The following is a 25,264-nucleotide window of genomic DNA, read 5'->3' as shown; positions in this document are numbered from 1 at the left end:
ATTGTAATGTGAAATATAATAATTAATGCAGAAAAAGATAGAAAATAATCAGATATCCATTTCTGTTTAGGTGAGAAAAAGATTTTAATTTTTAAGAGATAACGTTGACCAACACCATATCAAGGTCAATACCAGCTTGTCAAATATACTTAAACCACAATGAGGAAAACAATATCTAAGACCTTGTATTTTCATGATCAGTTATGACAACTAAATGCAAATCAGTGTAAACTGTTTTAATTCAGACTAATAGTATCTCACCTTCCATTTGCACTTGTTCTAATATAATGATTGTCAAAGTCTATGGAGACTAAACATACAGGAAGGAAACATGGAAAAGGTATGCTCTCAACTTCAGTTAGCCAAGTCAGACTAAGATGGGTTGAAATTCTAGGAATATTTCTTGTTGCAGATACACAGCAAAATAAACTCTAAGGCGCACACACATACACACACACACACACAGCATGCACAGTTTTTTTAATGGTAAATGAGAGTCCCTGGGCTGTATTTAAGTCTATGAAACCATTGTCTCTCAATACGGATTCTCTAGCTTAAGGTTTGCAAAAGCTACAAGCTCCTGGCACAATAGTCATGTCAGAAGGGAGCCTTGGGAACCAGTCTTCAGAGGATAAATGCATAAATGGTTCTTCTGTTGTTTTTGATGACAGCTGGGAACCTAGCCCTCTTACAGAGTTATTCACAACAATTTTTAAAAGCACAGATTTATTGCTATGGTCAGTACCTATTTATTACTACAGATTTTTAGTATTATGAATGTATCTTCTACGTGTAAGACTCCCCATACGCTGTAATACAAAGAACATAGGAAAAGACAATGCTGAACTGAAATCCTTAGCTTATTACCTTGAAAGCAATCTATTCTGCTTTGCAATACAAACTGTACCAATACTGTTCTTAACCAGACTGAGCCCAACATGCCCAAGACAGTAATGTCTGCTCCTAGTGCTTAAGAGTGCAGGGTGAAGAAGGTGTTTGCTTAGGGGCCAGAAATGTTGTACCTCACATTTTATGTAGAAAAAATCTTCCCAAGTTTTGCCAAAGGGTGACTCTGAATGACTCCTGCTGGGAGTGAAGCAAGCAAATGCACTAGTTAGCATGGGCATTTGTTTCCTGCATTTCCTTCTGCCTAGGCTATGGGACTGATGACAGCTCCCATATGGGACAGAAAGGAGGTACTGGTATTCTGGCAAATATATCTCCCATTTGCAGGAACATTATTATCTAAAAGACAGGAAGAAGTCAAAGAAAACAAGGGAGCAGGGGAGCATCCTGATCAATCAAACCATGAGGAATTGTGGCCTTACAAGATCTTTGGCAGGGATTATTATTATTATTTTGGTAAGATCTTTATTATAATTATATATCTATATTTTAAAAAGAAGACAACGTGCATAAAACTTTTGCAATAGATGTAATATAGAACTATTTCCAATATGTATCTCAAAAACAAATGCAGCTTTACAAAACAATCTCATCTTCTCCTGCTTCACTTTGTTGTTCATTTGTTTCTACTGTTTTGGCTAAACAAAAAAAAAAAAAACCTTTCAATATCATTGCTTGAAATAAAATTACAAGACTAATACAAAAAGATTTAAAGTTAAAAATACATACTTGGATTTTTGGTTTGTCCCCTAGTTGCTTAGCCACTGCAGTGTCACTGGGGTCACAAGCTCTTTTCTACAACCAATAGGAATTTTTTTTTTGTGTGTGTGTGTGTTTTTTCTTTGGACAGAAAGGAGTGCTGAGAGCTTCACAAAAACACCTGGCTCTTGAAGCAAGAGACTCAAGCAAAAAACATTCAATACTGTTAGCATTGCAATAAAGTCACATGGTTTTGCAGCATGGGGTGAGATGCAGCAGTATGAAGTCACGAAAAAATGGTTCTTAACTGCAGCAAACTAGAGTGAGAACTGATTATTTCAGAGCTCAGAATAGCCTCTGAGAAGACTTGTCTTGCCACACCATGTAACTAGTTATGGCAAATCAAGATTAAAGCTTTTTTTTTTTGTGTGTGTGTGTGTGTGTGTGTGTACAGTAATGATATTTATCAAAATGTAATGTAACAGATTTAGTGGTTTAATATGATGACATTCAAAATTATAAGTTCTATATGAATCAGAGTGCATTTTGCATTGTTTTTAGCATCAGAATCTGAATGAAGCAAGGAAAAGTAACCTGGAAAAAATACCTGACAGCATTAAACAGAAAAAGGCTTCAGATCCTATTCTCATTGGACAGTCTGATCATGAGGAGCCATGTGTAAATCCATCTAATAGGATTTTTTTGCTAAGTAGGTCAAATTTTATACCTTCAGTCTCTGGCAGAGACTGGATTTTTCTTTACAAGCCAGATAACTTCTAGGCCTTCAGAAACTGCTTTTTTAGTACAAACTGAGCAGAGAAACAAAAGGAGTTTAGTGGCTACTATCAGGTGACTCTTCCAGACCTATTAATTTGTCATATTAAAAATAATAACACCATTTTCAAATGCAAACAGATGCATTGAAACAGATGGAATATCACTGGAAAAAGATAAGATTTGGCCAAGAGGTTCATCAGGCTGGGTGACTCTTTATGCCAGGACAGAGGCAGCACGTAATACTTGACCTAAAAACTTGTCTTCCTTCTCTCATGCTGGACTGAGGCTCTAAGAAGCATTGGGGAGAATTCATTACCACTGACCGCTCCATTGCCATCACAGACACCATAGAGTAACTCCTTATCAATAAAAGCAGTGGGTAATGATGGGGAAAAAGGCTACCTGGTGTGATATATGTAATCCACAAGCACAGAGCAGGAAAAACACAAAGCATGGCCACCAAGAGGTAGGTGGTCAAGCTTTAGAGTGTGTTTTCATCTCTATAAACAGGTTTGCCTTTCAACGCATTAATAGTACAGGCCATCCCAGTATCTCCACACTGGTATTTAGGGCTGCCATTGCAGGCAGTTAGTGTTGTGCCTTTTTCTGAACATTGGACAGAAAACGTAGGCTGCAGAATAAGAAAGAGAACTGTTTTCTAAAAGCCTTTGGGCCCAGGGGAAAACCAAATGCACCACAGAGAGGGGTACAGCTGGAGATAAGCAAGGATGTCATCCGAATAGGAAGTAAAGCTTGTGAGTAATATGTGTGGTAGAGAGGGGAGAAAAAGGGAGCAGAGAGTGTACCAGGTTATGATTGCAGCTGTGTAGATGTTCCCCAGAGCCCCAGGGGAGGAAAACATGACACTGAGCCAAAGACACCTATAACTGCAACAGGAATGAAAAGTTCTAGGAGGAGAAACAGGGGCCACAGCCACACTGGTGGAGCAAGATCCACTCCTTTGCCTCTGCTCTGCATAGCACTTTGCAGAGGTCTCTGGAGACTAAATGCCATATTTTCTTATTAAAGCAAAACGAAAGCATGTTTTCTTTTTTTTGTTTTTTTGTTTTTTTGTTTTTTAATTATTATTATTTTTTTTAAACCTAAAAGGAATACTTGGCAGCACGTCTGGAAGATACAGTACTGAGACATGGCGATCCCAAAGCATCTTCTAGTATTTGCTCTTGACAGTTCATTCTGGTACTTTAAGGTCTTTGATTCCACTTAGAAATGGAGCAAAAATGATGAAACAAAATGAAAGAAAGCATCAAATGAGTTAGGTTCACATCACAATGTGAAACTGATGCTGAAATTCATAGTAGGCATGTATATTGCAGACATTATCACCTGTGATTCAGTTTTAATGTTTTCTTCCCGTTGGTTTAACCTTCATCCCACGCAAACCCTTCCATTGATCTAACTCTTCCACTTTCCAGTTTAAACACCAAAAGCTCTACTCAAAATGTGGATGCCCTTAAAGGAAACGATGTCAGCTATGTGTTGGTGTGCCGATGGCACACACACACACAGGGCTGAGCCCATCCCAGGTTGCCCCGCTCGCTGCACTGCGGAGGGGCCACGAGGACACGAACCACTCTGCCCTTTCCTGGCTGCTTGCACCGGCATGAGAGGAAGGCTGTGGCCACTCGCCAGCCTTGGCTGGGGTCCATCCACTTTGCACCAGCTGAGCAGTGCGACATGGACTGGAAAATCTGGCCTAAAGGTTTTTTAATGTTTAGAGCCACAAAGGCAAAAGGGTATCCTGAACAAATGGTATGGCCTGCCCTGACACGCTTTTCGGCTGTGAGGGTATGAGAAATCCTTTTTATTATCCTGGACAGGAGCTGAGAAATGACATAATACTGAAGGAATAGGACACAGGGGCATTTGGGTTACTTTAGAGATGATTCAGATCTTGTTATTAATTCTCTCTACTTGGCAGAATGTTTAAAAGCTGGCAAGGGAGCATTAGCATTGCTGGCAGAGCATAGCTACAGCTGCACAGGTGGAAAGAAATCGGCAAGTAGCTCTTTCCAGCCTGGCAAAAAGGGATAAGGAGTAGGAGAGTGTACAGGCCCCACACCTCATCAGCAAAACCACACAGCAGAACTCACAAGCAGATCGGTCAAAAAACAAACAAGTGTTCTCTCCTAGCAGGTTGGCACAGGGGAACTGAAGCATGTCATATGTTGATATTTGGCCTCTTTGCATAGCAGATGTATTTTTCACAGGTCAGGCAGAGAGGATGAACAATTGATTCAATGGCTAGAAATACGCTGAGAGAACGAGGAAAAAGCTGGAGACAGTCCAATGTGTAGTACGTATTTCATAAGTGCATGCATAAGAAAGAGAGATAATCCTCTCCACAGTTCCTTTAGCAGGTGTTTATCCTTTTTGGCATTGACAGCAATATTTTGTAGCTACACAGCAGACATACAGAATAAAATTCCTTTCCACACTTGCAAAAAATAATTACCCCTTATGTGACTTACAGCTGCTCTAGTCATTCATCAATGCTGTTGTCCTTTTTTTCCAAACCAACACTATGACAGTGTTGCTTCTTCTGGAGAAAACTGCATAATTTCCAAGTTGACTTTTAAAGAGTGACCAGGGTGCTATGCTGTCTTCCTTTAAAAGCACTCATCGTTAAGAAAGATGCTTTGCTATGATCATAAATGGAAAAGCCTCTGAGGAAATGCTATGCTGAAGTAATAGGCACAGTTTACAATGCTTGAAAAAGATGAGAGTCAGTGGGCAAGTAAAATGAAAACACCCCCTTCCCTCCCTAGCAATCTTACTCTTGCAAAAGAATCATTTATTTTCCTTCTGATACATTGAGAGAAGCATAAGGGAGTCCACAAAGACAAGGTCACAAACTAGCACAGTCACTGTAAGACAACATTTCCTCACCACAGCTGAGGTGAACCTCTCCCCAGAATAATTAAAATAGCTGAGACAACTCAGTACCCACCTTTGAGCTAAACTCTTCCCTGTGTAATAGCATGTAACTCTACAAAAATACAAATCACTGAAAATAAGGGTATGTATCTGAGCTCTTATTCTGGACAAGTAAGCAAATAGCTGAAATTAGACCCACCCCAGTATTAAGACCTCTCAAAAGGACATGAGGATTCATAAATCCTGAATGAGGACTGAGTATGGATCAGAAAAATTATGTAGTGATAAAAGTTTAAATACAGTAGCCTGATTCCCTGGTAGTTCAGTATGCAGTCAGTAGGTTATGCTGATCTTGTCTACCTGAGTATCTGACCCTACACTTCCTTATAAATGAAACTGCTCCTCACTGTTTTTGCTGAATCCACTCATTTATCTGCACTTTCTACTCTCATTTGCTAGCACTATTTTATCTTCAAAAGAAATTTTGAATTGGAATATTGATTAAAATATTGTACCTGGTTTTGGCCAGCTAGGATTTGGTGCCAACTGTTGATTTAATAAAGCTGCATCACTTTCCACTAAAATAAATAAATACATAAAATCACAGTGCCTGTGGATGTGATTTATTGTTTCAGATACTTTGTGTAGATTATCCCTGTAATCTGGAAAGTGAAACGGACGCTTCATACCAGCAATATTTTCCAGTGATCCCTAATCTCATTAGGCATTCTAAGTACATCCAGAAGAGTAGTGTAAATAAAATACACTGTTTTCTGATGAGCTTTGATGAGCAGATGTTCCGGGTTTTTGTTGATTCATGTCTGGGATGTTTTTAAAAGTTTTCTGCTTGTGTTCCATTTCCTGTTGAAGGAATTCAGAATGACCCAGATGAAAAGAGACAATTGTGACTGTGTCTGCCTGGATGCCACCCAGGCCAGCAGCTGTGCGGTGGCCACTGCAACGTGCCTGACTTGCGGGAGGAGAGATTATGTAATTTGGCTTTTAAACTACTTGTGAATTCAGCTCTTAGCACAGACAAAATACTGCACCTCCTATTACCACTCTTGTCTGGTAGCCTGGAAGTGCATTTGAGGATACAAGCGATAATGCAGTTGGTGGACCTCTCTTTTTGCTGTTTGGTGATACATGCATGTGAATTTCATCCACATTTTTAGCAGCAATAATGAAAGTAAATCAAAACTTAAGTTAATTCTTTTTTTCTAAACTGATTTAGAATAAAAACAAGTCCATTTGTTTTTTCCATTCAAATTGGAATGGTAATCCTTCGAGATATATTGATAACCATTTGTTCATCTTGGAAACAGAGCTGCATTTTTTCCTCCATGGCAGGCAGAGACAGACACTGATTTTAAGTCTCCTGTTATACTTAAAAAAAATATATATTTCAAGCTAAAAACCTTAGCCTGTGACAACTGTGAACAGTAGAAACAGAAATAGAAGCCAATAGGATGCTCCAAGGCTCTCAAATAATGCACCAGTGCTGAAAATGAATCAGGCTTATTGGGAAATGGAGTAGAAGAAAATGTAGAAAAGAAACGCGATGCAAAGTGATCAAAGAGAAAAAGAAATGAGAAATCAAGCAAATAAATCTGGGAAAATATGTGAAAGTTTAAAATACAGAGAGCAATGAAGCAGATACTAAGGTGATTCATGAGATAACAAAGTTGAAGGTAATTAAACCTTCCTGCATCAGTAGAAAAGTGAGGAACAAAATAGATAAACTGAGTTTTGGGAGGCCCTATCAAGCACAGTTTATGAAGTTAAAGTTGTTGCAGCACTATACACAGCCCATGACAGCGACATGGGATTAAGGACCCCAAACTGGAAATTCTGGTCCAAAGGAGAAAGAAAGTTCATCTTCTCACAACTTGTATGAAACCATTCTCATGCAAGGCACAACCTAAAAGATATATACAATACTGTACTGATCTTCTAAAACTTTTTTGGAAAAAACACTTCAGAGAAAGGGAGTTCTTTTCCCAGTAAAACAACTATTTTATAGAATTAGCTATGAGATTCTTCCCCAGACATCATTTCTTTGAAAATTAAACTTCAAAATACTTGTAATGGAACAAAACTGGTATAGATGAATTTCCTGTTCCACATAGTTATTGAAATAAAACTTGGAGGATGTTGAGACATACTAGCTAAACAGTGTAAAGGAAGTTTTGTTTCAAAGCAATGCTTAATGAAAATGAAAATACAAATTAGATAAAAGAAAAGAAAGGAAAACCTAAAATTACTGCTAGAAGACTTTTCAGTAGTATGAGCTGAGCTTCCACGACAAGAAGCTTTTTGAGACTTAAATGATTGTAGCTGTTCTGCATCCAGACAAAGCCAGGAAATATAACTATTATTGTGCATATATAAGCACACACATACTTACTTGTACATGTACAAATTTATAAAACGCCATCCACATCAACACACAAACAGTAACTGATAGGTCTGTGCTTGGGATAGTAATTTTGTCTGAGGATCTGGTTCATGATTTCCTTTATATTACCAAATGTAAACTCTATAGTTTGGCAAAGTAGGCACATGTAACTCCAACAACTAAAGTTTGTTAAGAGTATTTTGAGTAATCAGATCTATTTGAAACTACCTATCCCATTAAATAGGGTATTTTGTTTTTAACGTGAAGAAAATATGTGAATACACAAATACGTTAAGCCTTTGTTTTATCTAATTTACTTACAAAGCAAACTGTCTTTTCCACTTGATTTCATTAGTACAAATCAAATTATTTCATAACAAATGTCTACATTTCTGTTAGAGGAACTTATTTGAATAAACTCACTCAAAAGTGCTGCTATTATCTTTCCATGTCCAGTTTTTGTAAAGTGCAACTACACAGGCTACTTTCTATTTAGTTTTCTTACTCTGAACTGTCTACAGAGAAAAATTAGCTCCAATAGCTTTTGTGAAATAAGTGTCTACACAGACACTTCCAGAGTAACATCTGTCCCATGTTGAGTAGGGCTCTCCATTAGAAGGCGGAAGATCTAGGATACAGGTCCTTACTCCCCAGATAGTTTCTTTTTATCAAAGACAGATTAACATAAAATGCCTATTTGTTCCAGGGATCTAGACTGGCAACCACAGTTTTGTATTCCCAACTTCTCTTTCCTGGCACTTTTGTCATTTATTATGCCCAGATCTTCAAAACTACCTTAGATGTTCTGTTGGCCATTTGCAATCCAAGTCAAACTGGAAGAAAATACATGTCCTTTGCCCACAGGAAAACTTCCTGCAGCATCCAGGTGTGCATTAATATTAAAACCCACCAAGGCGGTGGTACAAAGAAAGATTTTGATTCCTTACAACTGAAGGACCCTTTGGTATCTCTCTTTTCAATTGCAAAATGCTAAACACCTCAAACATTCACTGTAGTTTTGGTAACAGGAGCATCTGTTAATGCTATTATCTGTAAATACTAGTGCAGGAAATTCCCTGTGCAGAAGCAGAAATAGCATCTGTAGTACTGTGATAAGTATTCAATCATCTTAAAAGGATCTCTACACTTCCACCTCTCCTTTTGGAATTGAGCAAAGACAAATTATTTGCAAAAATATGTATGTAAATAGGATTCAGCTATAATTAATGAGGGAAATGCCTTTTTACAAGCAAGATGTATCTCAAAATGGTGAAAATTTGAATGCATTGGAATATACATTCTTCACAAGAGCAGATAATGTAATTTTAAAATTACAGACTGCATAGATGATACAATAACAGATCAATCAGCTGAATTAAGAATGTCCAGGTCCAGATATAAACATACAGATTTACTTCACAATATACTCTAATGCTGAATTATCTTTGCTTCCTGCTGCAGTGCCCTAGAAGTCACTTGTACTACATAAGGGATAACTGTATCACAAAATATGCCATGGAGAAAGAGATCATTAAGAATTGGTCTAATACAATTATTTTTTTAAACAATAACAGCAAAAAGCAATATATGTTTTGGTATTTGTAAGTCTATGCTGTAGGGCTATTTTTAAGTATATATTTTGTTCATTTATTTATTTATTTATTTATTTATTTTAAAAGCCTGCTTTATACCGTATTAAAACTTGGAACATTCATCCACACATAGATAATGTTCTCAAAAAAATAAAGCTAATTTTTCTAACTAAAAATGCATTTAGAAACAAATTGGCACGAGTATTTGTTTTACATTCAGTATTAAATTGGCACTATGTGTAGTCTCTGGCAGCATTGACTATACTCCCCTTTGTTTGCTACCACTCTGCTCCAGCACTGAAGCCAACACCTGTGGCCATATAAAAGGCTATGTACAGCAGCTGCGGGACTCAGATGTCCACACTGAAGTAAATTTCTAAAGCATAAGCATTTGGATGTGTGGCTGGTTTCCTCGTCTGAGTCTTTTCAAGGTCTTCTTTAGAGGTCTGCATTGCTGGTTGTTGTATCTATCAACTGTCTACACTACTAATACTGACCAATGTGTAGTGGAAACATAGGACAGCCTCATACTTAGAAAAGATGCTCTTGGCTATGCTGATGTAAGGTTGCTGCAGTCCCTTCTCTAAAGACAGTTTTTCTGCAGATTTTTGACAATGGTGATATCAGTGATATATATCTAGGTAACAAAAGGCAGAGTAGCAAAAAAGCTAAATAATCAGTAAATCACAACATTAATTTCTACTTAAAGCATTATTCTCTGGAGGGAGTTTATTTAATCTATGGAAAAGTAAATATAAATCCTATTAGTATGTATATAAATTACTCACTCTTATATAGTATGAAATAATCACAGAATTAATTTTTACAGCATACAGATCCCAACATATGGTTTGCAGTGCTTTTATTTATGACTTATCTATATGGAGGAAGTGAAAAAAAATGCTCCTCAGAACAATGTCTACTAATGTATTCAGGTACAGCATGTACTCAGAAATGTGCTGAGCCACAACAGTACTCATAAGTCGTAGGAGCACCTGAAGTTAACTTTTCTTTTCAGAGAATAAGTGGAAGCATATATTCAGAATTACATTGTTCTGCTTTCAAGTAAAATACAGAATGTGTGTGTAACAAACAGCTGCAAATGACATGTTCCCATGTAAATGAAGGTGTTACAGAAGCAGGTAACAACAAATTAACTGTTTGTGCCAGGTTCTGGAGATGCAATTGCTCTGAAATTATTAGAACAACCCATTGGAAATAGAAATGCTATTTACTTTAGGATGTTGGAATATGAAAGCATACAGAAGCCAGAGCCATATGGCTGTGGACACAAGACACAAAGCAAATTCTTTCTATCAGGAAGATAACAGGCAGTCCTTTATTTAATGTTTCCTAACTGATGTATTTCTATGGTGTTTGCATATTAGGTTATACTGCATATTCTGAGTGCTTAGCTAGATGACCAAAGCATGCTGATGCAGGTAAGTTTGAGCCACATCTTACACGGAATAGGAAAGTCAGGGTACTCATCTGTACACCTAATGATCAGTTTTTTATTTCTGTATCTTTCTGTATTTCCACCTTTGCTGAGCGTTCAAAAACAAGAGGAGTACTTTTATTTAATGAAGCCATTGGAAGATTTTCATATGTAGTGAATTCTGAGCTCATTACTAGATTTCAATGCTGTTTTATTATTATTGCTTCTCCTTGGTAGTAAGACAAAGGAAAGACAGAAAATCATAGTATCATTACTGATGCTGATGCATCTCTGTTTCATGTGTACACTTACTACCTATATTTTCAAGTTTTTATCAGATGCTGGCATGTTGCTGGTATAATTACGAATGAGCTAACACGGGCAAAAATAAATATTTACAAACCAGTTATCAGTGGATGAGGTACATTGGTCTATTCCGTTAGAAACATGGTATTACTGAGTATAGACAGAGGCAGATCATATGAAGGGGCTGAAAAACTTACTGCAGTGTTCTTTATTCACTGATATTTTATAAACTTTTTCTCTACATTCCATGTATCAGTTCAGATCAGCCTGCACAAAATTACAACATGACTTTGGTAAGCAACAAACACAGTGGTACTTGGATCCTAACATGTATGACACGATCCACTGCCCATCTAGAATGTTTTTGATGATGACGAATGGCTTCTTTAACACATCTTTTTCTGTTCACCTACAGCATAAGTGAAAACCTATTCCCTGGTATGTATTAGGGCTACTGAAATCTCCAAACCAGTTTGACCATAAGACCTGATTTGATGATACTACTCTGAAATATGTAAAAAGTTGACATGCTGAGAACACTGATGATCTTAATCTCAGCAACTGTCAAGACATAAAATACCAAAAATTTTAAACCTACAGAATAGATGTTAGTCAATAAAATGTTGATAAAATACAAGTGGTCAATAAAATACAAGCAGCAACAAAATTAATGAGACCAGTTATCCAATGCTGTTTGTTTTCTAAAATACATCATTTCAATATTTTTGCAATGCTGTGGTAGCTCTGCTCTTTGTTTCACAAAAGTTTGGTAAATAATTGCACACTGCAGATAAGAAACTTTTGTTTTCATGTAGTGGACACAGTCATGAGCTTCTGTTTCTCTTTTATTCTTGGACATTTTTTCAAAGGTCAGCAGAATGAAAAACACCTGTTGTGGGAAACCTTGCAAACTCTTCCTGGTGAACATTATGAAAGAAAGGACCCAAGACCAAGCAGATCACTGCAACTGAAGAAAGTCAGGTTGCTATCTTAATCTTCCCTATGAACCATTATGTAATTGTTGTTTCTCAAGCTTACCTGAAATACCCTGTGACATTCTAGCAGTTTAAGGTAAGAATGCTATAGGTCTAGGCTCAACAATGTTATGCAGAACACAATCAGTAATTAAACAGCACTTAGTGTCAAAAACTTTTTCTTGGCAGTACTGTGTTGCATGTTCATCTTCAAGATGTTGTTTATTGGCAGCAATTGGTCTTTTGAACTTATTTCACTAATAAGAATCTCTATTCAGTATTTTTATGCAGATAAATAGGCAGGTTGTATTTCTAGATTGTTACTGGCTTCAGCAGTCTAGCTCTTTCAATTGAGCTAAATATCAAAATAACTTTCCAGCTTGCTATAACATTATTTCTCTTTTTCATTATTAAGACATTGACAAATTTGTTCAGAAGCACAGTAAAAATATCAAGTAATGCTTGATGTAGGGCCAATTCTTGCAGTTTCTGAATGCTCAGCGAACAATAATTCAACTTATTGAGTGCCATATTATAATTATAGTCCTTCGACCTGATTTTACAGTGTTTTTATCTTAAGTCACTTAGAATGTTTTTGATCTGATTTTTGAATAATGGAACATACTATATGTTTTACAAAGGCTATATATGTAATTGAATAGCAATAATATATTATTGAAAGTTGCTCCATAGTAAAAAATTAAGTTATCTTAATTTTTCACAGTACTTAATTTCAAGTACTGTGAAGAAACCATTCCCAGTTTCCTGGAGAAATCATGAAAATTACATAAATATAAATTCTGAGGGGACCGAAGAGATCATCTGAGGCAGGATGTAGTAAAGCAGATCACCATTGCAGATATTTTCTAATCTCTTCCTTAAAACCTCCAATGGTAAGAATCCCCACAATCTGCTCGGTTTATTATAGTGCTTATCTGACCTTGCTGAAACACTTTTCCTATTAACACCCTAAATCTGCCTTCCTGCAAAATAATTCTAATTCTTTCCTTGATCTCAGTGGGTCTAAAAAAGATCTCAGTGTGTACAAAAAAGAACTGGTCTTTGCTCCTTAACAGACCTTCTCTCCGAGAATGATCTCAGTTCTTTAATATTATTATTCCCCCATTCCTCTCCCCCACCCCCCCCAGGTCATGCTTTTAATTTATTATTTTTTTTTCATAGTACCAGGGAAGCTCATGGAGCAGATCCTCCTGAGAGTCATCACGCAGCACTTGCAGGGCAAGCAGGCGATCAGGCCCAGTCAGCATGGCTTTATGAAAGGCAGGTCCTGCTTGACGAACCTGATCTCCTTCTTTGACAAAGTGACGCGCTGGGTGGACGAGGGAAAGGCTGTGGATGTGGTCTACCTTGACTTCAGCAAGGCTTTTGACACTGTCTCCCACAGCATTCTCCTCAAGAAACTGGCTGCTCTTGGCTTGGACTGGCGCACACTTCGTTGGGTTAGAAACTGGCTGGATAGCCGGGCCCAAAGAGTCGTGGTAAATGGAGCCAAGTCCAGTTGGAGGCCAGTCACTAGTGGCGTTCCCCAGGGCTCGGTGCTGGGGCCGGTCCTCTTTAATGATGGTTCTCGATGATCTGGACGAGGACATTGAGTGCACCCTCAGTAAGTTCGCAGATGACACCAAGTTAGGTGCGTGTGTCGATCTGCTTGAGGGTAGGAAAGCTCTGCAGGAGGATCTGGACAGGCTGCACCGATGGGCTGAGGTCAACTGCATGAAGTTCAACAAGGCCAAGTGCCGGGTCCTGCACCTGGGGCGCAATAACCCCAAGCAGAGCTACAGGCTGGGAGAGGAATGGTTGGAGAGCTGCCAGGCAGAGAAGGACCTGGGAGTGATGGTGGATAGTCAGCTGAATATGAGCCAGCAGTGTGCTCAGGTGGCCAAGAAGGCCAACGGCATCCTGGCTTGTATCAGGAACAGTGTGACCAGCAGGGCTAGGGAGGTGATCGTCCCCCTGTACTCAGCTCTGGTGAGGCCGCACCTCGAGTACTGTGTTCAGGTTTGGGGCCCTCGCTACAAGAAGGACATGGAGGTGCTCGAGCGGGTGCAGAGAAGGGCGACGAAGCTGGTGAGGGGCCTGGAGAACAAGTCCTACGAGGAGCGGCTGAGGGAGCTGGGCTTGTTCAGCCTGGAGAAGAGGAGGCTCAGGGGCAACTTTATCGCTCTCTATAGGTACCTCAAGGGAGGCTGTAGCGAGGTGGGGGTTAGTCTGTTCTCCCGTGTGCCTGGTGACAGGACGAGGGGGAATGGGCTTAAGTTGAGCCAGGGGAGTTTTAGGTTAGATGTTAGGAAGAACTTCTTCACTGAAAGGGTTGTTAGGCATTGGAACAGGCTGCCCAGGAAAGTGGTGGAGTCACCATCCCTGGAAGTCTTCAAAAGACGTTTAGATGTAGAGCTTAGGGATATGGTTTAGTGGGGACTGCTAGCGTTAGGTCAGAGGTTGGACTCGATGATCTTGAGGTCTCTTCCAACCTAGAAATTCTGTGTGATTCTGTGATCTATATGTGGTCAACAGTAACAAGAGTGCCATTCCAGCAATGGATGCCTGATCCTTGCTCCATGCTCATACCAAACGCCTTTGATGCAGCTAGGAACAGTACCTAGTGTTTTCAAATACCAAGGAAAAATGGTGGGACACAGTACTGCCAGCATTACATCCTCTGTGTGCCTTATTCACTCGATTCCATTCCACTTTCTCAGCTAGCAGATATTTTTTATCTTTGCTGTTGAAGTGTGAAACCCAACATCTCAGCCAGCTGAGAGGGAGCAACATCTAGCTTCCATTCCCACATGCCATTTTTTTTCATCTCAATATAATATCTACTTTCTTGGAAACAGTAAAACAGTCTTGAATTGCATTATTTTTAAGGCTCTCCACCACTCCTGAAATATTTCTTATGATACTAGTGCCAAGCTAGTTACTCTGCACTTTGTGTTTGTACCTTTGGTTCTTCCCTCCTAAGCTTAACCTTTGCACAGCCTTTATCATACTTCACCTCCTTGATCTATCTAGCAAGATCACTTTCAATTTAGCTTGCATCACTTATCTTGCATCACTCTGTTTAACTCACTGAGGTTGAGCATCCACAAAAGCTGTTCTCAACTTCACTCTGGACGTTCACTAGACTAGAGCAAAGACAAATCCTCACACCTCATCTGAGAGCTACTCTTAGTTTTAACATGTGTCATTAACAACTATTTAAGGGTATGGTTTCTTAATTTTCCAGACACCAGGCTATAGTTGCTTTTCTGCTTTCTGTTTCAGGCATGAGGCATCATCACAGGAGGTAGAAAGTTACACCAGACCTACTGCTTACTGCTGTGACAGCTACTCTACCAAGGGAGAAAATTAGATTAGCCTGATAAATTGATTATTAATAACCAATTCCAAAATCTCTCTCAAAGTAAAGAGGGAGAGCTATACATTCCCCATACCTTTCTTTACCTTCTCCAGACATCTGAAACCTCACCAATCCTCCACAAGTGCTCAAAAGATAAAAGCTTGCATTTTGCTGCTCTAAGTAGCATAGGATTAACTTAAACAGACCATCAGCACTTGTGTAACTCTTCTGCCAGGTTTAGATTTTCATAAAATAAAATGGTTTCAACTTTAAAGGAGTTTCTAAAAAAACACTATCCAGAAATGTAGGGAAATTAAATTTATCTTGTGCCGTGAGCTGATTTTTCTCACCTGCAAACATGACTGAATTGGTTTAATGAACACTATGTAATTAAAAGGAACAAAGAAAAAAATAAAACAACACAACACGGTACATAAACAGCTCACATGCAATGCCTAATTTCTAGAGGAGAACTATTAACTATTTTACAGTCCTTGCCTCTGCTGAGCCAACTGTTAGGCCAGCTGGTGGCTCTCCCCCTCCTGCTACTGCTCTTTAGTCACAGTCAGGGACTGACAACTCTTGCTGGGAAACAGGGCTGGATTCAAATGGCTGCTTCACTTTGGTGAAAGCACCTCCCAGCTCACTGACTGCAGCCCTCTCTGGTGTCCCCCATAGCCCCACAGCCCCTCTGACTGTCTCCACCCCGGGCTTCCTTAGCTCTGGGTAACACCTGCAATTTTACCAACAACTGCTATCCCAGCTCTCAGCAAGGCTGCACACAGCATGGACAGCTAACACAAGCTTAAACAGCTTCTCACACCTCACACAAACTTCTCCAACTTTCTTCTATGGCTTTAGGCTCCAACTTTTGCTTTCTGGTGCTAGAAATTATTGTCAACAACTAGCAAAACACCATCCTAGGCACACCTCTGCCCCGTCTAAAATACCACAGTGATTTACAGATGCACATTCCCACTTGATTGTCTGCCTCTTTATAAAATAAATACCTCTCAATCACAATGAAAGAACATACACAAACCAAATGTTCTTCTGGTCTGCCCATTTGGTCCTTTCATTTATCTTCCTTTATGATGACATCAACTGAGCACTTCACCTCTATGGGACTTCCCTTTTCTGCTGGGTATCTCAGGAAGGCATGGCTTTCATTTTAGGCCTTCCTTGCTATGTGTTGTGTAATTCATTTGAGTGTTCTTCAGCCTGCTCTTTCCGTTTTCTGTCTGTGTACCTGGCACCTTGCTGTTAATAGTAATTGCTGTTTACATTCATTGTATTAAGCACCAGGTCATACTTAAATCTTTTTATGGAAGGAGGGTAGGAGAGAGGACGATGTATTGAAACCAAAGGGCCTTTGAGGTTTTAACCTCCTCCTTACTTGCTCACCTTCCCTGTTAAGTAACCAGTTGCATTTTCTGTCATCAGGTCTGATGTTTTTTGCAAAGGCTGTAATGTTCCCTGCTAGTTACAATTCATTTTGTAGCCTTGTCATTCTTCCTACAATCTGCATTCTGTCACAGGACAGTGATTTTCCAGATGACAAGACTGAAAGAATGTCAGAAAAGGAGATTTAACATACTGGCTGAAGCCACCATCCCACTGGAGTTTGTGAGCACCAAGACAACTCCACGGCATAAACCCAGGTGCGGAACGTGGGAATGACTCGGAGAGCTGCAGCAGAAGTGCATTCCTGACCTGAACTAAAATGCTTAACATAGACATCCCTGGTAGCAAAAAGACCGGGGTTCTACAGGGAGTTGAGTGTCTGTCCGGAGATGAACAGAATGATACAGCAGAGAACCCACCTTAATACCTGAAATTAAATGTTCACCCCTTAAGAGCAAGCAGCAACTGAGCTGCATGCAAGAGAAGCAAGAAGCGAGGCAGATGAAAAGGCTGGGAAAGAAGGTCTGAGAACAACACCCCTAAATGCTGCCCTCTTCCTAAACAGCTACTATGTCTGGCTGGAATTTATACTTATTGTTTACCTTCCTGCATAAGAATTTATTTATAGTTTTCTGGTTAAGCTGCAAAGAACAATTTGCAGGCTCAGTGTCAAAAACAAAAGGCTAAGTGATTCCTGTTCCTACAGTTTGGTTGGATGGAGCTTCTCAGAGAGACAGGGAAGTGTCTGGCATGGACTGGAAGTATCTTTAACAAAAATCTAGACATGACTACATTCCAGCCTCACTGAAAGAGATCCTATGTAACTCAACATCAATATATATATATATATATATTCTTATTACACTGAATTAAGATATATTTACTTTTTTTTTCCCCTTTCTTCTTCTTCTTTTTTTTTTTTTTCCTTTTTTCTTTTTTTCTTTTTTTCTTTTCATATATGAGCCCTGCATTCAAAATTTCTGTTGTGGAATGGTAGTGAAAATTATTCATCAAGAATATATCTTTACAGTCATCCTACTACTTAAAGATACATCAAATCTTATTTTCTCCTGCATTAAATAGAGTCACAAGACCTATTCAGATTTTAAGAGATGATCCAGTGTAGCACTCCTTGCATCCTGCCTATCAAAGACACACCAGTGTGTTCAGAGCTGCTGAGTTCAGTGCCATTTATTAACCACACTGTTATAAATGATTTTCTGTAACTGCCCTTGGTGTGATATTGCATGCTTAGGAATGATGTCTCAATCTAATTAAGCATGTGAATTTAGATGAGAAAGGTGACTGCAGGTTGTGCACTTCTTCTCCTGACAAATTGTTGGACCTGTAGGATCACATCTGTAATAGCGTGCTTGTTTTCTTGCTCCTCATTACTGTTTTGAGTAAGAACACTTTTAAATTCACTGTTTTTTTTTTTTTTTTTTTTTCTCTACTCAGTTATAGAATCACAGAATCACAGAGTGGTTTTGGTTGGAAGGGACCCTAAAGATTCCAACCCCCCTGCCATGGGCAGGGACAGCTTCCACCAGACCAGATTGCCCAAAGCCCCATCCAGCCTTGCCTTGAACACCTCCAGGAATGGGGCATCCACACCTTCTCTGGACAACCTGTGCCAGTGCCTCAACACCCTCCTAATAAAGAATTTCTTCCTCATATCTAATCTAAATTTCCCCTCTTGTAGTTTAAAATTGTTACTCCTTGTCTTATCACTTCCTGACAGAGTACCTCCCCAGCTTTCCTGTAGGCCCCCTTTAGGTACTGGAAGGCTGCTCTAAGGTCTCCCTGGAGCCTTCCCTTCTCCAGGCTGAACAACCCCAACTCCCTCACCTTGTCTTCACAGTAGAGGTGCTCCATCCAGCTCCTTGATCATCCTCGTGGCCCTTCTCTGGACTTGTCCTAGTACGTTACCTAGTGTATTCTGTAAGGCCTCTCAGATCTTCCCTTGTTGGTCCAGCAAACATTAAAAAAAATCTTTTTTTTTTTTTTTTTTTTTTTAAATCAAACTACAACAACAACAAAACACCAACGATTATGGAACAATGCAAGCCCTTTCATTTTGGCACATTAATCATTTTTATTTAAATTCAGGTATTTAGGCAGTTTATCAAGCAAAATTCTCACTAAAGTGTAGTGTTTGTATATACAGGAAAATTGACTTCTACAGCCATAATCAAATAATTAAACAGATTTAGTTAGGTCCGTAAAATTCCCTATTTCTACTGCAGAATAATTACCCTGGAATAAAGCCACTTCAATTTAGAATAGCCTGTCCACATGGGGAGCTATATTGAAACAGCTGTAGTAAAATAATTATTTGACTACAGCTACACCACTCACTTTTTCCCTGAAAATAAGCCATCAACATAAAAATCTTGCCTCTTTCACAGAAGCTCAGCTGTGTTGGCTAAATACTCTTCCATACTCAAAGTGCTTTGCCAACAGAATGAATGTACAATGTGGAGAATGTGAGATTTTACTTCACAATCCTACAGTAAGTGGTGAGGTACAGTGATGCACTTGCAGCTTTCTACCACTTAAAAGGTTTTGAGATGCTCTGGGATGTGGAATGGAAGATGTAAACAGGGAATGTGGCCTTTTGTAATGCACCATGAATTTTATAAAAACAAAGTTGATTGCAGAGGTAATTCCAGATGAAAGGAGCAGTGGACAGAGATGGCTACTGCATCATCCTCTCCTGCTGCTGCCATGTAGATACATCTCCTACCTTCACTTCTCTGCTGCAGCCTGAGGGCCTCACATTCAGCGAGCCTCCGCCTTGACCTCCAAAAGCATGAGCTCACTCACATCTCAGCTTATACCAGTGCAGGTGCAGCAAAAACATGGCTGGTCCTCTCAACTTCTTTGTACTGCTATCACTTATGAAGTGAGTTGAAACGTGAACTGATCTGTACTGCTTTTTGAACTGTTTGTTTCAATAACATTCATTAAAATGTTTTAGCATTAATGACCTAAAATGCAGGATTCTGCTGGTCAGTTGCATACTATTTGCATCCAATATCCAGTATTTGCAGGCTAAGGAATTCTTCCTTCAGCCAGAGTTATTCAGTCAATGGTATTTCAATTCAAAGGCTCTTTAAAATTTGACTCACCAGGGTCTCAATACCATATAAAAATGTACAGTTTTTGCAAAAAAAACAATCAAACTAAAAAGATAATAAAGCTGGGTTGCAACTCACCTCGATCTGTGTCATACAGGAAGACAAAGCGATTCCATTCATAGTGATCCAGCAAGCTCAAGAGGGCTCCTCGCAGAGATGGCCGCAGCTGCAGCACAAACTGACTCTCGCCTTCGGTGGGAAAACTCGGTGTGATGAGGGAGATGTGCAAGGCGCTGCAGAATGAGGTCAAGGTATGTACTGATCTCTTATCATATAGTCCAAAAATGGCAAAAACTCCTCTAGAATACTGGGAGCAAACTGGAAGGAAAAAGCAAAAAAAAAAAAAAAACAACAGAGTTCACCTAGTGACAAAATCTGTAAATACATACTTACACATTTCAACATCCCCAACTCTATAAATTGAATATTTCCATTTCTGCCTGTATAGTTAACTTCAGTATTTATATGTGTTTAATTCTGGAAACCAGTAAATAGCTAAATAACAGTTTGCCACTTCTGAATCTTATTCAAAGAACATTACGTTACCTATCTCTCTCTATATATATTTAATTCTGTGATGAAATACAAACTATATGACATGCATTTTTGCATTCCAGTAAAAAGTCAATGTATGCTGTTTTAGCCACAGCTCTGTACATTAATAGGGTTTGATCATTTCCATTATTTCAAGCAGAAAATTGTTCACATTTCAAAATAAGCAATTGACCTCACGAGTAAAATCTGGACATTTTGAATTCTTGCAATATGGATCTTTCATTCTCAGTTAAGCACAGAGCCCTTGTGCTGCATTAAGACTACTACAGACACTGAATAACAACCTATTTCATGAATAATCTCCTTGACTTTTAAGAGAACAGCTGAAGGAAAATGTAGTAAGTACTTGTGACCAGGCTATTGCCCCAAACCCTTTATTTCTACTCTGTGTCAACCTCAAAACCAGAAAACAAATGACCTGAATATATATTCTGAGTTTTGATTTGCTCTTGGGCTCATTTAAGATGTAGAGAAAGACTTCTATTGATTTCAGCAGATTAGATAAGGGCTTTACTTATCTATGCACATAAAAACAGACATGAGGGCATTTTTCTGAGTAAATACTGCTTTTCTAGCAACTCATAAATGGCCCGGTGAACAGCACCCCTTTTATTTGAAAGCACAAAACAACTTACTAGAAACTCTGTGTGATAATTAACAACAGTACCTATCCCATAATCGCAGAAAATGAAGAAAGAAAAAGTCATTTCAGAGGTCATCATAAACTTTTCCTAAGCATGTATTTCCTATGCACTCCTGTTCCACATCCCTCCCTCCTGCCAACTTGTTCCTACATATACACAGAACCAAGGAAAACCTAACCCATGCCCTTTTAAATAGATGACATCTAAGAAGAATACAGTTGGGCCAGATGATCTTGGAGGTCTTTACCAACTTTAATGATTCTATGATTCTATAAGAGGCCTCCTCTCTTTTAGTCTGGAGGTCACAGTTACCCTGCGAGATCATCACAGTCAGGGAACCAGGTACACACTTAGCAAATGGGAGTATTCAAAAACAGTTAATCTTTAATTGTTTCATGTTACATCATAAAAAGCAAACATAGAACTTGTACATTTTTCTCCTTAGACTTGGGCAATTCATCCAGTTCTGATGCCAGAACTGGAACAAGTCACTGGAGGGCAGTTCTGGGATTTTATGTGCTGTCCCAATATTTCAGCCGTCACCCTAAAGATTTTCACAGACAGATAAGTAATTTTAAAGGTTAAAAAGCTTTCTTCCTTCTCCTAAGTTCCCCTTCAATATGTTGATACATAGCTCTTAAAACCTTCTTTGTGTTTGCTTTGCTGGACCACACTGCACACATTCTCCCAGACCCATCAAATGACTGTCTCTCCCTAATCATTCCCTAAAGTGCTGTTCTGTGTTTTCTCAGTTTCATTTTGTCTGTCTTGAACTCAGTTGACTAACCTGCTTAGAATTTCAATTGAAAGCTTTCTGCTTCTTTCTACATTACTTACCCATCTCTACTGTAAAATACTTTTGCTGACATATCCTAAGATCACTTTTTTTTTTTTTTTTCTAAATTTACTTCTCAGTGATGGCTGACAATCATCTCAGAATCAAAATTCTGCCCTGTCTTCCTCCTAGGTCTTTTCCAAAAGATGAATTTCTGCTTATAGTATAATATTTTTATTAGTCACCAATGTACAACTTTCCGGTATGTCATATCTATTACTGTACTACTCAAAATTATTTACTTCCACAGTTATTTTGTTAGTCTGCTTTGAATTTCTAGAGATCTCTGTATTTACCTCACCAGCAAATTCTGTCAGGGTACGATGACTTTTTAACCCCATGTCTATTATAAAGTCAGTTTCACAGTACCTTTCCACCACCAAGCTTCTTCATCCTATTACCTCCTCTTCTAACCGCATTTGTTGCAAACTTCCCCTTAGCTGTTTTAATGCCTGCCTCTCTAAACTCTTCTTTTTGCCTCTATTTTCATAAATCACTTCCCTTAGGAGCATGGTTCTTTTAGTTCATTCTCTTGGCAAAAGGAAGATATTGATTAATCCCATACTTTCTATTGTAGTAATTTCTGGTTGCATTTTATCCCAGATTTTGTCTATAGCTATACTTTAAAGTTTTCTTTCTATCAAAATTTGTTCCATTGCTTCACAGACTATTGATGTTAGCTGCTAGGTCCATGGCTGATGGATTCTATGTCCATTTTTAAAAATAAATATTTTATGTGAGGTGGTTTCCCTATTCCCATTAGCTATCATGACTATTCTTTTAAGGTCAGCATCCTTCCTGACTGAAAATCAGTATCTATTAGCTTTAAGTCCATATCCAGATTTTCATGATTTTCCAATCCATTATCAATACGTAACAGACTCAATTTTCCTATTTCCTCCCTTTGAATTCATAGATAAAAATGACATTCTGTAGTTGTTTTAACGCACTTTGCAAGTCTCATTTTTCATTGACAGCACTAACATAATGTCTGATTTCTGCAATAAATGTCCTCTATATATCCTGATTTCTTATTGCATACCTTTTTAAAGTATTTGTTTCTTCTGTCTTTCTTGTATAATCATTCATTCAGTTCTGGTGTCACATCATGCATGTTACTTTCCCCTGCAAAAGGATTTTTCAGTGTTTTACAACTCTTTCTGTGAGGAAATCTGATATCTGTGTGGGGTTGCAGGGCTTTGATCTCATTGCAATTACATAAAAATTGTGGGATAGCTTGCATGACTGGAATTATGTCATGGGTGGCTAAATGTCTTTTTAGGAAAGACAGGCCAGAAAGTTGAGGTAGTAAAGTTGCTCTTTATGTGAGAGAGCATCTGGAATGTATGGAGCTCTGCCTAGGGGTGGATGATGAGAGAGTGGAGAACTTATGAGTAAGGATGAAAGGGCAGGCTAACATGGGTGACACTGCTGTGGATGTTTACTACAGGCCACCTGATCAGGAAGAGGAAGTTGCTGAGACCTTCTATGTAAGTAGCTTCACAGTCACACACCCTGGTTCTCATGGTGGTCTTCAACCACCCTGACAACTGCTAGAAAGACAACACAGCTAGAGACAGTCTAGGAGGTTCTTGCAGAGCATTGACAATAACTTTTTAACAAAGATGGTAGATGAGGCAATGAGGACAGGTGTACTGCTGGACATAGCACCAGCAAGCAAAGAAGAACTAGTTGGAGACATGTGGAGGATGTGGAGACATTCAGAGAGACCTGGACAGGCTGGAGAGTCGGGTGAAGTTCATTAAGTTAAACAAAGGCAAGTGCAGGGTCCTTCAGCAAGGGAGGAATAGCCCCAGTACAGGCACCAGTACAGGCTGGGGGCTGACCTGCTAGAACGCAGCTCTGTGGAGAAAGACCTGGGAATCCTGGTGGACAGCAGGCTAACCACTAACCAGCCATGGGTCTCTGTGGCCAAGAAGGCCAACGGGATCCTGGGGTGCAATAGGAAGAGTGTTGCCAGCAGGTCAAGGGAGGTGATCCTCCCCCTCTGCTCTGCCCTGATGAGACCAGAGCCCAGTGGAGGGCTGCTAAGATGATTAGAGAACGGCAACATCTCTCTTATGAGGAAAGGCTACGAGAGCTGGGCCTGTTTAGCCTGGAAAAAAGACAGAAGGGATCTTATCAATGTATAATAATATCTTAAGGGAGGATGTGAAGAGGCTGATGCCAGACTTTTTTTCAGTGGCGCCCAATGCCAGGACAAGCAGCAATGGGTACAAACTGAAACACAAGAAGTTCCATCTGAGCATGAGGGGGCACTTTTTACTGTGGTGATGACAGAGCTCAGGGACAGGTTACCCAGAGAGTTTGTGGAGTCAACTTCTCTGGAGAGATTCAAAACCTCCCCTGGATGCCATCCTGTGCAACATGCTGTAGATGATTCTGCTTGGCAGGGGGGTTGGACCAGATGACCTCCAGAGGTCTGGTTCAACCTCAAGTATTCTGTCATTCTGTGAAATGTCAGTCCTCCTATATTTGCAAGCACAGTTCAGTTGACTTTACCAACTGAAACAGCTGAATCTACACCTTGTGCACATAAGTGGTAGTTAATTAATATATTTTCATTTTAGAGAAAGCCTTTCATAAGCCCTGCATTTTCTCACTTCTTTCCAGGTTTATGTAGGCAAAATGTACTTTTCTTAACACACGGTCCATACAGCAGGATTTTACATGATGAAAATTTCAAGAAATCAATATCAAGCTTTGAAATGAGATAAAGCTCAAATTAAAAACAAACTCCCGAGCAAGCAAGCAAACAAATCAACAACAGAAAAAAAGCCAACATAGAAATTGCATTAAATAACATAATATGAACTATACAATTTTTTTTTTTCACTAAAAATAACAGAAAAATAATTCTTTTAATTTTTCAAGCAAACCATCCTTGTCACTGCCTACATCCAAATGCAATAATACATTACCTGACAATCATTAAAATCCTGAAATAACAGCTATATAGCTATGCTGCTATACTTGAGATCAAAACTGGGAATTTACTGAATAGTGTCCTTCTTTGCTTGATAAGAAAAAAATACTAAGATGAAGGTTATTAGAATTTTTCTTACTCAGTACAATACCCACAGAGAAGAAAAATGCCTATGACACTATGGAGATTAGGCTTAAACATATGCAGAGATGCTGCACAGCTCCTGAATCAATTTTACAGTAATCAGCAGCGACCACAAAAACCGGTAATGCCACGAGGATTTGCATTCTGACTCACTACTGTTCTCAGAAAATGCCTCCAGGCAAACATGACTACCTGGATTCCCCAATTCCTTATCTATTTCTCTTAGATTTCTAAAGGCATTTTACT

General features: G+C 39.0%; 1 protein-coding gene across 3 annotated transcripts in view; it reads right to left on the bottom strand.

Annotated features, from left to right (window-relative positions):
* GRIA4 (glutamate ionotropic receptor AMPA type subunit 4) overlaps nucleotides 1-25,264 on the bottom strand; it is a gene marked incomplete at both ends in the record, with an annotated part of 226,248 nt that overhangs the window by 127,528 nt on the left and 73,456 nt on the right. For all 3 annotated transcript variants that reach the window (XM_082768749.1, XM_082768748.1, XM_082768750.1), the window contains one exon: nucleotides 19,972-20,211. In XM_082768749.1, coding sequence (XP_082624875.1) covers nucleotides 19,972-20,211 — 240 coding nt within the window. The remainder of the gene's footprint in view (nucleotides 1-19,971; nucleotides 20,212-25,264) is intronic.

The sequence above is a fragment of the Aythya marila genome (assembly GCF_965140915.1).
Source record: "Aythya marila genome assembly, chromosome: 1".
Lineage (NCBI taxonomy): Eukaryota > Metazoa > Chordata > Aves > Anseriformes > Anatidae > Aythya > Aythya marila.
This window is presented reverse-complemented; position numbering and strand designations above follow the sequence as displayed.